The sequence below is a fragment of the Oncorhynchus keta genome, chromosome 35, assembly GCF_023373465.1.
Source record: "Oncorhynchus keta strain PuntledgeMale-10-30-2019 chromosome 35, Oket_V2, whole genome shotgun sequence".
In the NCBI taxonomy this organism is placed as follows: Eukaryota; Metazoa; Chordata; class Actinopteri; order Salmoniformes; family Salmonidae; genus Oncorhynchus; species Oncorhynchus keta.
This window is the reverse complement of record NC_068455.1, coordinates 13,001,696-13,014,909: the sequence shown is the minus strand read 5'-3', so window position 1 is coordinate 13,014,909 and position 13,214 is coordinate 13,001,696. Positions and strand designations below refer to the sequence as shown.

The following is a 13,214-nucleotide window of genomic DNA, read 5'->3' as shown; positions in this document are numbered from 1 at the left end:
TCCCTCTGTGTGTATCTCTCTCCCTCTCTCCCTCTCTCCCTCCCTCCCCCTTCTCATCCTCTTTCTCCCTCCCTCTTGTCTCTCTCTTTCTCTTCTCTTTCATCTCAGGATCTGTCTACGACGTGGTCGTCAGCTGATGAGCTAGACTCCACCTCTGGTTCCATAAGCCCGGTGTCGGGCAGGAGCACGCCAAGTCGCCGTCGATCGGTAACGTATAGTAATACTCCTGACATGGTTACATGGTGCCCTACCAGAAGGAAGGTGTTTGGCACTTCCTCCCTAAGACTGACAGTGCGTCACTTGTGCCCCTGAATGCAACGCCCAGTTTGCTCCAGTTTAAGGCCATGCAAAGTCACTCCCTCCCACCCTCCCAGGACCTCTCTTTCTCACCTCTTCTCTGTACACCTTCCTACATGTATATACATTCCACACACAACTCTGACTCTTTTTCCACACCTTTATTCTTTCATGTTATATCATCTCCCAGAGACAAACCGACCAGAGCACTTGAGACATCATTATACCCCCTCTTAAAAATATATATATATATTATCTTATTTTATTGATTGACTTTCCCCCTAAACTGCAACATCTACTTCTGGTTTCTCCTGACCAAATGTGTCCCATCTTTTTCTTCTTTTCTTTAGTCCTGTGGTTTTAGAGTCCTGTGGTTTTAGAGTCCTGTGGTTTTAGAGTCCTGTGGTTTTAGAGTCCTTTAGTTTTAGAGTCCTGTGGTTTTAGAGTCCTGTAGTTTTAGAGTCCTGTGGTTTTAGAGTCCTGTGGTTTTAGAGTCCTTTAGTTTTAGAGTCCTGTGGTTTTAGAGTCCTGTAGTTTTAGAGTCATGTGGTTTTAGAGTCTAGTGGTTTTAGAGTCCTGTAGTTTTAGAGTCCTGTGGTTTTAGAGTCCTGTGGTTTTAGAGTCCTGTGGTTTTAGAGTCCTGTAGTTTTAGAGTCATGTGGTTTTAGAGTCTAGTGGTTTTAGAGTCCTGTAGTTTTAGAGTCCTGTGGTTTTAGAGTCCTGTGGTTTTAGAGTCCTGTGGTTTTAGAGTCCTGTGGTTTTAGAGTCATGTGGTTTTAGAGTCTAGTGGTTTTAGAGTCCTGTAGTTTTAGAGTCCTGTGGTTTTAGAGTCCTGTGGTTTTAGAGTCCTTTAGTTTTAGAGTCTAGTGGTTTTAGAGTCCTGTAGTTTTAGAGTCCTGTGGTTTTAGAGTCCTGTGGTTTTAGAGTCCTGTAGTTTTAGAGTCCTGTAGTTTTAGAGTCATGTGGTTTTAGAGTCTAGTGGTTTTAGAGTCCTGTAGTTTTAGAGTCCTGTGGTTTTAGAGTCCTGTGGTTTTAGAGTCCTGTGGTTTTAGAGTCCTGTGGTTTTAGAGTCCTGTAGTTTTAGAGTCCTGTAGTTTTAGAGTCTAGTGGTTTTAGAGTCCTGTAGTTTTAGAGTCCTGTGGTTTTAGAGTCCTGTAGTTTTAGAGTCTCGTGGTTTTAGAGTCCTGTAGTTTTAGAGTCCTGTAGTTTTAGAGTCTAGTGGTTTTAGAGTCCTGTAGTTTTAGAGTCCTGTAGTTTTAGAGTCTAGTGGTTTTAGAGTCCTGTAGTTTTAGAGTGCTGTAGTTTAGTGCTCATGGAATATTGGCTCTTTAAAACCCTTGGTTTTTATCAATTAAATTCTATAGAAGTTATGTCTTGTCTTCACTTCAATCCCAATGGTTGATCTCAGTGATTTGAAGATGCAGTACATGTATATCTTACATTTGTTACATCTGTCTTCCACATAGCAAATCATGCATCATATCATACGTTGTGCTTCAGCAGCGAATGAATTCCCTTTGTTCCAAATACCAGCATGACCATCCAGCTGTAGCTGTTCAAAGTAGCTGTACACTTTGAAAAAAGCTAGTTTATTTATTTTCTCTAGCTGTCACCTTCCTTCACATGTTTGATTTGTTCTAAGATCACCTTCTATTCTTTTATTTTGGGGTATTTTCTTTTCATCGGTAGCTTTGTTCTTTATTTGCCTGGACTGAAACATACTCTCTTTCTTTTACCCCCGTGTTCATTGCAAACAGCAACGGGGCAAATGTAGTATGTCACAGCAGACCTCTGGACCCTCTGTGAGCAGTCCACACAGATCACACAGGTACCTTTCTCCTGGTTTGTAGAACACCCAGAAGACAATAGAACTCCTGGAACATGTTACACCTGTTCTGGAACCTTAGTCCGTTGTGCTGCACTGCACTGACAACACATACAGTACATTGCAACAACTGTATTGTAAAAGAAAAAATATAAAACCCTGAATACTGATTTTTACTTACTTCCAAAGGTTCATAAAAGTTTAATGAAAAATTAATTCCATCATCTTCTACCATTCTAGACACTATGTAGAGGCTATAGGGTTTAGCAGAAAATGTGGTTATAGCCCAAACATCCTTTACACTACAGTTCTGCAATAACTAAATATATAGGCCTCTTTGTTGCCAATGTCCTCGGCTGCTTGATTAACTACGCTACCCAGAATGCACCGTGAGTGCTTAACATCCTGTCAACAGTTTCTGTAATACCTCTTGGTAACTATAGAGCTCTACCGCTCCTTCTCTACTGCTAGTGAGCACACGCAGTTGTTCTCTTGAATTGCCAAGCCAGCAAGCATCTGCAAGGAACAATATGATGGCAGCAAGTCTATCTCTCTATTTCTTTCTTTCTCTTGTGTGTGACATCTATTTCATCTATTTCTTCTATTTCACATACCTAATCCACCATCTCCCCCTCACTCCCCTCAATCAGCCATCGCCCCTATCATGTCTCCATTTGTGGAATGTTAGGGGGAACTTTGATCACAGTCTAGACAGACAGACCTGAGGGTAAAACGAACATCACTGTTATCTAGCTATGCATACCATGATTTATCATTTTAGGATTCCCTTTGGTGTGTAAGCTAATTCAAATAGGCCCCATTGTCAGCTATGCCAGAGAAACAGCAGGTACCACATTGTCGTAAAGTGTTGTTAATCAGAACGCTATAATTGTGTTACTGTAGTGTTCATCCCTTACCTGAGAAATATGAGTTAAAAGTGAATAGTACAAAACATGTTATTTAGCATGTTAATAGATTTAGTCTGTCTTCTCAGTTTGACAGCAGCCCAGTCAGATGAGGGTATATTAAGATGGTTCTGCTGCTGACTAATGCTAGAGCAAGCTTCACCTAGCTACACCCTTTAAAACAGACTGCTCTATGCTGCTATGCTTCTGTCTTGGCATGCTTTGCATTCATCAGGATATAAACTCCTCACAGAGAGGTCTTGAAGGACTATCTAAAACATTTAAACTGCTACTTCCTGCATGCATTTTGCCTCCCGTCCTAACACCTTTACATCCTTTTACAAAGGAATGTCAGCTCAACATCCTGTATTTGTTTTATGGGTTTGAAATTCATTTCTTGAAAATGTTTGTCAGTGTTTGTCAAGTGTCATTCAACTGACTGTGGGTGTATTTATTACCAATATAAACTGGGTGGTTTGAGCCCTGAATGCTGATTGGCTGTCAGCCGTGGTATATCAGACCGTATACCACGGGTATGACCCCAACATTTTTTTTACTCATCTTATTACGTTGGTAACCAGTTTATAATAGCAATAAGGCACCTAGGGGGTTTGCGTTGCATCGTGCCTAAGAACAGCCCTTAGCTGTGGTATATTGGCCATATACCACACCCTTGGGCCTTATTGATTAAATATAGTTTGGTAATTTGATCATGGCTGTGTCAATACACAGTTCATCATTATACTTGTAGAGCAATAACATAGTTTCTGTCTTGTAAACTACAAAGGAAATAGATATTTGATTCTGTTGAATCCAATGACAAAATGGATAGTTGGATGGATGGTCTGGTCTGGATGCATGTCCTTAGCTGTACAGTAGGTGTCATAACCTAAGTCTGCTTGTTGTTGTGTTGTTGTGTGCTCTCCGTGTCGTATCCTATCAGGTTTCCCGTCGCTGGGTCCGCTTCCTCCCCTTCTGAGGGGAAATCATCACCGTCATCGTCACGTTTCCTGTACCAAGTCCTATGGGTGGCGGTGCCCCTCCAGTTGCTGTTCCTCTTGCTGCTGGTGGTCATGGTCTGCCTGGTACCAGTGTGTGAGGGGGATTTGGACTGCAGCCAGTCCAATAACTTTGCCCGTTCCTTCCACCCGATGCTACAATACACCAACGGGCCCCCTCCTGTATAGTCTTTCATGACAGACCAAACATTTAGTTCTGGGTGCCGAGCGAGATTACAGCCTGGCCCTGGTATGGAGACGAACCTGAGGAGGATAGTTGGGCTTTTTGAACTTCATGACTGTTGTGGATTTCAACTCTATGGGTCTCTCTCTTGAAGTTTTTCCCCCAATAACAGTGCGGGAACTGTTTCAATGCTCCGCTAGTTTGCAGCTTCCATGAAGAATAGAGATATGGCCTTCCGTCATTCTGCACCTTGTGTTACCGTGCATAAGCAAGCATCATAGGATGCCAAAACCTTAGTTAGATCTTCTTTGTTCTGTATGGATGAAGTACAGCAGCACTCTTGTCTTTTCACTCGTGTCTTCTTTTAGTTTTCTGTTATGTTGTATGTATAGACGAAGAAACGTCTTAGGGGCAGCAAATGTAAGAACCAAAAATGTTTGTGACGGCAGTCAGTGGATATCCCCTGGATACCTGTAAAGGTACAACACATGCCATGTGTTGTCATTTGTCCTCTAGTTCAATGCAGAGCATATACTCTGTGAATGTGCCTGTTGTAACAATTGAACACTTGTGAAATAACATTTTAAGATGACTTATATTGCAATCTTTTTTTTTTACATGTGTTTTGGCATGCGGTAATGATCTTGTCTTATGGGTGTGTCCGTGATGAATATTTGATTTTTAATCTGAATTATACCTGGGCGTAAGAATCTATTTAGTCTGAATTGTGTATTGAATGTGTATGTAAAAGAAAGGCCATAATGAAGAGTTATTTGCTATAAACTGTTTAAAAGCATAAGAAACATTGAAAATAATGAACACTCATTTTTATTTTTCTAGCTGAAAATATGGATTCTACAAACAAACTATTAATCAACAGTATAACAAATTATAAATCTGTATATTTTCTATGGCTCTGTGTGTTTAGTATTAAATGTACAACAGTCCAGGATTACTTAACATATTCTGTACATAATATAAATGTATAGCAATAATCTATATCTGACCCTAAATTACAAATATTGAATGCCAAATTCTCATTTTGATTCTGTCTTTTATTTAACATAATTTCTCTCTGTGGGAAGCAACATTTCTAACTCTTCTACTCTGTCAAGTCAATAACGCTGAATCAGTCTTTGAATCCTACTTTCCATACATCATAAACTCAATTCAAAGCACAATTTCAATGGTCCAAAAAAACATATGATACCTCTCAAATGTCATTCAGGTGCCTGTCTTGAGCAGAGTCCTTTGAGGAGATTATGCATAGATCAGTGCTACAGTGCGATTGACATTCAATTCCATGACACGGATTGAATCTAGCCCGTACGCTTCATTCACGGGGAGAGCCACAGGGTCAGTGGACCTGTGAGAGACAGCTGAGAGGGATCCGGTGGTGGGTAGGACAGGACCAGGTAGTGGTGGTGGTGTTGGAGGTCATGGTGGTGGGTAGGACATGACCAGGTGGTGGTGGTGGTGGAGGTCATGGTGGTGGGTAGGACATGACCAGGGATTGGTGGTGGTGGTGGTGGAGGTGATGGTGGTGGTGGGTAGGACAGGACCAGGTGGTGGTGGTGGTGGAGGTCATGGTGGTGGGTAGGACAGGACCAGGTAGTGGTGGTGGTGGTGGAGGTCATGATGGTGGGTAGGACAGGACCAGGTGGTGGTGGTGGTGGAGGTCATGGTGGTGGGTAGGACAGGACCAGGTAGTGGTGGTGGTGGTGGAGGTCATGGTGGTGGGTAGGACAGGACCAGGGAGTGGTGGTGGTGGAGGTCATGGTGGTGGGTAGGACAGGACCAGGTAGTGGTGGTGGTGGTGGTCATGGTGGTGGGTAGGACAGGACCAGGGAGTGGTGATGGTGGAGGTCATGGTGGTGGGTAGGACAGGACCAGGTAGTGGTGGTGGTAGTGGAGGTCATGATGGTGGATAGGACAGGACAAGGGAGTGGTGGTGGTGGTGGTGGTGGTGGAGGTGGGTAGGACAGGACCAGGTAGTGATGATGGTGGAGGTCATGGTGGCGGGTAGGACAGGACCAGGGAGTGGTGGTGGTGGTGGTGGACGTCATGGTGGTGGGTAGGACAGGACCAGGGAATGGTGGTGGTGGAGGTCATGGTGGTGGATAGGACAGGACCAGGTAGTGGTGGTGGTGGTGGTGGAGGTCATGGTGGTGGGTAGGACAGGACCAGGGAGTGGTGGTGGTGGAGGTCATGGTGGTGGGTAGGACAGGACCAGGGAGTAGTAATGGTGGAGGTCATGGTGGTGGGTAGGACAGGGCCAGGGAGTGGTGGTGGTGGAGGTCATGGTGGTGGATAGGACAGGGCCAGGTAGTGGTGGTGGTGATAGTAGAGGTCATGGTGGTGGGTAGGACAGGACCAGGGAGTGGTGGTGGTGGAGGTCATGGTGGTGGGTAGGACAGGACCAGGGAGTGGTGGTGGTGATAGTAGAGGTCATGGTGGTGGGTAGGACAGGGCCAGGTAGTGGTGGTGGTGATAGTAGAGGTCATGGTGGTGGGTAGGACAGGGCCAGGGAGTGATGATGGTGGAGGTCATGGTGGTGGGTAGGACAGGGCCAGGTAGTGGTGGTGGTGGTGGTGGTGGTGGTGGAGGTCATGGTGGTGGGTAGGACAGGGCCAGGTAGTGGTGGTGGTGGTGGACGTCATGGTGGTGAGTAGGACAGGAACAGGGAATGGTGGTGGTGGTGGTGGTGGAGGTGATGGTGGTGGGTAGGACAGGACCAGGTAGTGGTGGTGGTGATGGTAGAGGTCATGGTGGTGGGTAGGACAGGACCAGGGAGTGGTGGTGGTGGTGGTAAAGGTCATGGTGGTGGCGGTGGGGGTGAAGCAGGCACTCCAGTGATTTGATCATGTCGTAGTTTGGAAGGTTCAGGGCTGTGACTTCCAGACCTAACATCTGAGAGACCACCAGGGCTGTGACTTCCAGACCTAACATCTGAGAGACCACGAGGGCTGTGACTTCCAGACCTAACATCTGAGAGACCACCAGGGCTGTGACGTCCAGACCTAACATCTGAGAGACCACCAGGGCTGTGACTTCTAGACCTAACATCTGAGAGACCACCAGGGCTGTGACTTCCAGACCTAACATCTGAGAGACCACCAGGGCTGTGACTTCTAGACCTAACATCTGAGAGACCACGAGGGCTGTGACTTCCAGACCTAACATCTGAGAGACCACCAGGGCTGTGACTTCCAGACCTAACATCTGAGAGACCACCAGGGCTGTGACTTCTAGACCTAACATCTGAGAGACCACCAGGGCTGTGACTTCTAGACCTAACATCTGAGAGACCACCATTCAGGAAGTCCAACTGAAACAATAGAGCAGATACACCTCAAGTCAGGTTTCTGATGTTATTTTCTGTACTCCTCAATCAAATGCCATTCTGTTTGTATGTGTGTGTGTGCATGTGTGTTTCTGTCTTTCTATGAGAGCATCCATTTGTGCATGCATGCCTGTGCGTGTTAATACGACTATGTATCCATTCCACCACCTCTTTCTCACTGTGTGTGAGCTGGGCCAGAGTCTGTCTGAGGGTGGTAAGCTGCTGCTGAGCCTCCCTGGCCTGGTGCTCCTGGCTCTGTAGATCTTCCTGGCTGTGGTCAGCCTCTCCTCTACCTGGGCCTTCCCCTTCTCCAGCTCCTCCAGACTCTTACTCTGCTCCCCAATGGTCTGGCTTTGCTCCGGGACTTTGAGCTTAGATACAGCATTCCAAATTTGATAGGAATGCCCTTTAAGTTTCATCATATTACTTCACAAAAACATAACATTGCGACCAATGGTATGTTATAACAATGTTATGCAGAAGTAGAAATTATACTGTCAGTAAACAATTATCACAGTTTACATATAATACAAAGTGCCAATTAGTGTTAATAACCAACATTTTTAAACTACATTTGGAATCTTGTACAGGTATTTCACAGGCAGTTAGAGGAATCAGACAAAGAAGAGTAGGTAGGTGAAGTTCTATGACTCTAGAGGATGTGTGGGCTGTAAGCATCCTGCCCTCTACCTTCAGCTTGTTGGTATTTGACAGCTGGGCCTTGAGCTCTGTGATGGAGACCATACTGGAACCCAGTTCCCCCTGCAGTCGCTCCACCTTTTTCTGTAGACTATAATTAAATAGAACAGATGCATTAGATAGAATATAATACACTGCTCAAAAAAATAAAGGGAATACTAAAATAGCACATCCTAGATCTGAATGAATGAAATATTCTTATTAAATACTTTTTTCTTTACATAGTTGAATGTGCTGACAACAAAATCACACAAAAATAATGAATGGAAATCAAATTTATCAATCCATGGAGGTCTGGATTTGGAGTCACACTCAAAATTAAAGTGGAAAACCACACTACAGGCTGATCCAACTTTGATGTAATGTCCTTAAAACAAGTCAAAATGAGTCTCAGTAGTGTGTGTGGCGGATGGTCTCCTGAGGGATCTCCTCCCAGACCTGGACTAAAACATCCGCCAACTCCTGGACAGTCTGTGGTGCAACGTGGCGTTGGTGGATCGAGTGAGACATGATGTCCCAGATGTGCTCAATTGGATTCAGGTCTGGTGAACGGGCGGGCCAGTCCATAGCATCATTGCCTTCCTCTTGCAGAATCTGCTGACACACTCCAGCCACATGAGGTCTAGCATTGTCTTGCATTAGGAGGAACCCAGGGCCAACCGCACCAGCATATGGGGTCTGAGGATCTCGTCTCGGTACCTAATGGCAGTCAGGCTACCTCTGACATACGCGGGGGGGGGACTTTGTGGATACAGGCCCATGCAGTAATATCTCTGCTATTCCAGTAACATCAAAATGCATTTGCAGTAAATGTGCCTGTGCCACTTTAATAAGAGGATGCTAATGGGCCTGGACCAGAGTCCCTTGACAATTTGGTATTAAGAAAAGAAAAGCCTGTAGACCGTACGCTGCTCCCCTGCTTTATTCCTGTACCAACATACAGCGCAGGAGCAGCATTAACTGTGTGTGGACTTTTCTATATTCCCTTTTTGTTGGTCCAGCACCAGTGGAGAAATATTGGATGTGCTTGTCACCTTCTACACACTGTCATAAATACATATCTGCTATTCCAGGAACATCTAAACACGTTCACATTTTCATAAGAGGATGCTAAGATCCTTGTACCAGGGTTCATTTGCCAACGCACTCACATGGTGCATGTTATGACTCAGCCTGTCTCGGTGCACGTCTGCAGTCATCAGCTCACCCTCCAGGCCCTGCAGCCTGTCTCAGTCACTGTGGTGGAGCTCTGTCTGCCTGGACACCTCAGTGACCTGGGACAGCCTCCTCTCCATCTCCTTCATGGTCTGACAGGAAATAACAAGGCACACCTGTTAATTGAAATGCATTCCAGGTGACTACCTCATGAAGCTGGTTGAGAGAATTCCAAAATAAAATATCGGCGGATACAACTTGAAAGCATCCCGATAAAGAATATACAATGTGTGACTTCTGTACTAACTTTCCAGTTTTCTGTACTGCATCTATTATAGTGTGTTGTGTTTGTGTATTTGTATGCTGATGTCACAGAATTAATTTCCATGTAACTGGACAATCAAGTGTATCGTGTCGTATTGTAATGTGAATCCACTGTATAGTGCAAAGACTGCATCCCATTGTAGGCCATCGTTCAAACATTGTACCTCCACGATTATAAATCCTGATGGATTATCTATCAAACGAGCATTATTTCTGATTGACACACAACGTATTAACAATTTAGTAGCATAAGAACAGAAAAAAACACAGAGAATAGAACTCTACTGCTGTCATGGTCTCCTCTGTGGTGCAAAGGTCCCTGGGTGTCTGTAGTATTTTCTCATCAGTGGGCATGGAGAGATCCGGCTGCAGAAGAGCCCCTATCTCCCCCATGAGGGCCTGCAGTCTCCCCTGTAAATAGGGTCACAAAATTAAGGAAATGTTCTCAAAATTGAAATCCCAGTTTGGAGGACTCTCGGCATCAGGAGGGAATAACCAAGGGTTTGGTAAAGTTTCTGGTCTCTTTCCAACAGGATTCATGGGAAAACCAAAAGCAAAAAGCAAAATACTGTAGATAACCATTTACTGTACATAATGCATGTGTGAAGATTTAACACATTAATTGATTCTTATACACATAACACAGATCACAGATGACAGTAGTACCCTACTGAGCCAAGCCAATTCCAAGCTGTACTGCGCTGGAAAAAATATACACTACAAGACCAAAAGTATGTGGACACCTGCTTGTCAAACATCTCATTCCAAAATCATGGGCATTAACATGGAGTTGGTCCCTCTGCTGCTATGACAGCCTCCACTCCTCTGGAAAGGCTTTCCACTAGATGTTGGAACATTGCTGCGGGCACTTGCTTCCATTCAGCCACAAGAGCGTTAAGGAGGTCGGGCACTGATGTTGGGAGATTAGGCTTGGCCTCGCAGTCGGTGTTCAAATTCATCCCAAAGGTGTTCGATGGGGTTGAGGTCAGGGCTCTGTGTAGGCCATTACAGTTCCTCCAGACCGATCTCGGCAAACCATTTCTGTATGGACCTCGCTTGCTGGACAGCTGAAAAGAGCCTTCCCAAAACTGTTGCCACAAAGTTGGAAGCACAGAATCGTCTCGAATGTCATTGTATGCCTTAGAGTTAAGATCCAGACTAACAGTTCTTGTGCTGACGTTGCTTCCAGAGGCAGTTTGGAACTCGGTAGTGAGTGTTGCAACCAAGGACAGACCATTATTACGCACTACGCGATTCAGCATCGACGGTCCTGTTCGGTGAGCTTGCGTGGCCTACCTTGTCTCAGCTGAGCCATTGTTGCTCCTAGACGTTTCCACTTCACAATAACAGCACTTAGAGTTGACCAGGGCAGCTCTAGCAGGGCAGAAATTTGACGAACTGACTTGTTGGAAAGGTGGCATCCTATGACGGTGGCATGTTGAAAGTCACTGAACTCTTCAGTAAGGTCACTCTACTGGCAGTGTTTGTCTATGGAGATTGCATGGCTGTGTGCTCGATTTTCTGGGTGTGATTTGAGTGGGGAGGGAAAAACTGAAAACTAGATGTTATTGGCAGAGAGGTTATGAACTCTCTTTCTTATTGGTCTATGAACTAATTGAACACCTGGTGATGTCACCAGGCAGGCCAAAACTCCATTCCACCACAACAGGCTGACGTTTCAGGCAGTCTTTTCATACAGCTCTTACACTAAAAGGACATTATCATAATTTTCATAATTTCATACTATTATTCCAACCTCATAGTGTGGAAATATATCTAAAACACAAGAAAATCACATTTTTGACTGCACTTGGCCTTTAAAACGGTGCACGTATGGATGCCTATACCGATCGGATCAGATCCAGAGCCTCTGTACTGCTTGCAGTGTTCCTCCTCTCCCTTCCACTTCTGTCACCAGTCTCATCACGTCTACCTCGTAGGATCTCACACTCTCCTCCAACACAGAGACCCTCATCCTCAGCCTGGTCCTCTCAGGTAAAGGCTCCACCTGGGGGCACGTTATAGCAGGGCATGCACAATGTTGGGGAACGTGTTAAATATGTTGTGTTATGTTGTGTCATCCTTTTGAGCACAAAGGTTGTTTTTTTTTAAGAAGAGTATTTTCAACATCTTTTGTGATCAAAGGGATATTATGTAATGTTGTCTTATATTATGGCAAAAATAATTATGACCACCATAAATAACAATAACTGTACCAACCTTGTGTTTATAAACGTGGATATTGACTTCACCACTTCTGCACGGTTTTGTAGCACAGTCGATGCCACGCAGGGCTAATGGGCAAGAAAGTTGAGGGTTCGCCGACCACCACGGACAAGTCAGCTATTCCTTTATCGTGTGGGTTTAAATTGAAAATGGCTGGAGATTTCATTGATTTTCCAGTGCATTCGGAAAGTATTCAGACCATTTGACTTTCTCAACACTTTGTTACGTTACAGCCTTGTTCTAAAATAATTAAATACTTTTTTTCCTCGACAATCTAAACACAATACCCCATAGTGACAAAGTGAAAACAGGTTTTTAGAAATGTTTGCAAATGTATTCAAAAAATTCAACAGAAATACCTTATTTACATAAGTATACAGACCCTTTGCTATGTGACTCAAAATTGAGCTCAGGTGCATCCTTTTTCCATGGATCATCTTGAGAAGTTACTACAACTTTATTGGAGTACACCTGTGATAAATTCAATTGATTCGACATGATTTCAAAAGGCACACACCTGTCTATATAAGGTCCAACAGTTGACAGTGCAGGTCAGAGCAAAAACCAAGCCATGAGTTCGAAGGAAATGTCCATAGAGCTCAGAGACAGGATTGTGTCGAGGCACAGATCTGGGGAAGGGAACCAAAAAATGTCTGCAGAATTGAAGGTCCCCAAGAACACCGTGGCCTCCATTATTCTTAAATTGAAAAGTTTCTAACCACCAAGACTCGTCCTAGAGCTGGAGGCCTGGCCAAACGAAACAATCGGGCGAGAAGGGCCTTGGTCAGGGAGGTGACCAAGAACCCAATGGTCACTTTGACAGAGCTTCAGAGTTCCTCTGTGAAGAACCTTCTAGAAGGACAACCATCTCTGCAGTACTCCACCAATCAAACCTGTATGTTAGAGAGGCCAGATGGAAGCTACTCCTCAGTAAAAGGCACATGACCGCGCGCTTGGAGTTTGCCAAAGGGCACCTAAAGGACTCTGAGACCATGGGAAACAAGATTCTCTGGTCTGATGAAACCAAGATCAAACTCTTTGCCCTGAATGCCAAGTGACACGTTTGGAGGAAACCTGGTACCATCCCTACGGTGAAGCATGGTGGTGGCAACATCATGCTGTGGGGATGTTTTTCAGCGGCAGGGACTGGGAGACTAGTCAGGATCGGGGGAAAGATGAATGGAGCAAAGTGCAGAGAGATTCATGATGAAAACATGCTCCAGAGCACTCAGCACTTTACACTGGGGTGAAGGTTCAC

The 13,214-nt window shown here is 44.8% G+C and overlaps 1 protein-coding gene across 13 annotated transcripts in view; it reads left to right on the top strand.

Annotated features, from left to right (window-relative positions):
• Positions 1-5,249, top strand: part of LOC118369045 (nesprin-1-like) — a 95,586-nt gene extending 90,337 nt beyond the window's left edge. For 12 of the 13 annotated variants that reach the window (XM_052496584.1, XM_052496582.1, XM_052496590.1 and 9 more), the window contains 3 exons: positions 109-207; positions 2,055-2,125; positions 3,971-5,249. In XM_052496584.1, coding sequence (XP_052352544.1) covers positions 109-207; positions 2,055-2,125; positions 3,971-4,214 — 414 coding nt within the window. In that variant the 3' untranslated portion in view covers positions 4,215-5,249. The remainder of the gene's footprint in view (positions 1-108; positions 208-2,054; positions 2,126-3,970) is intronic. The other variant, XM_052496588.1, reaches the window with a different exon arrangement.
• Positions 5,250-13,214: the final 7,965 nt, after the last annotated feature.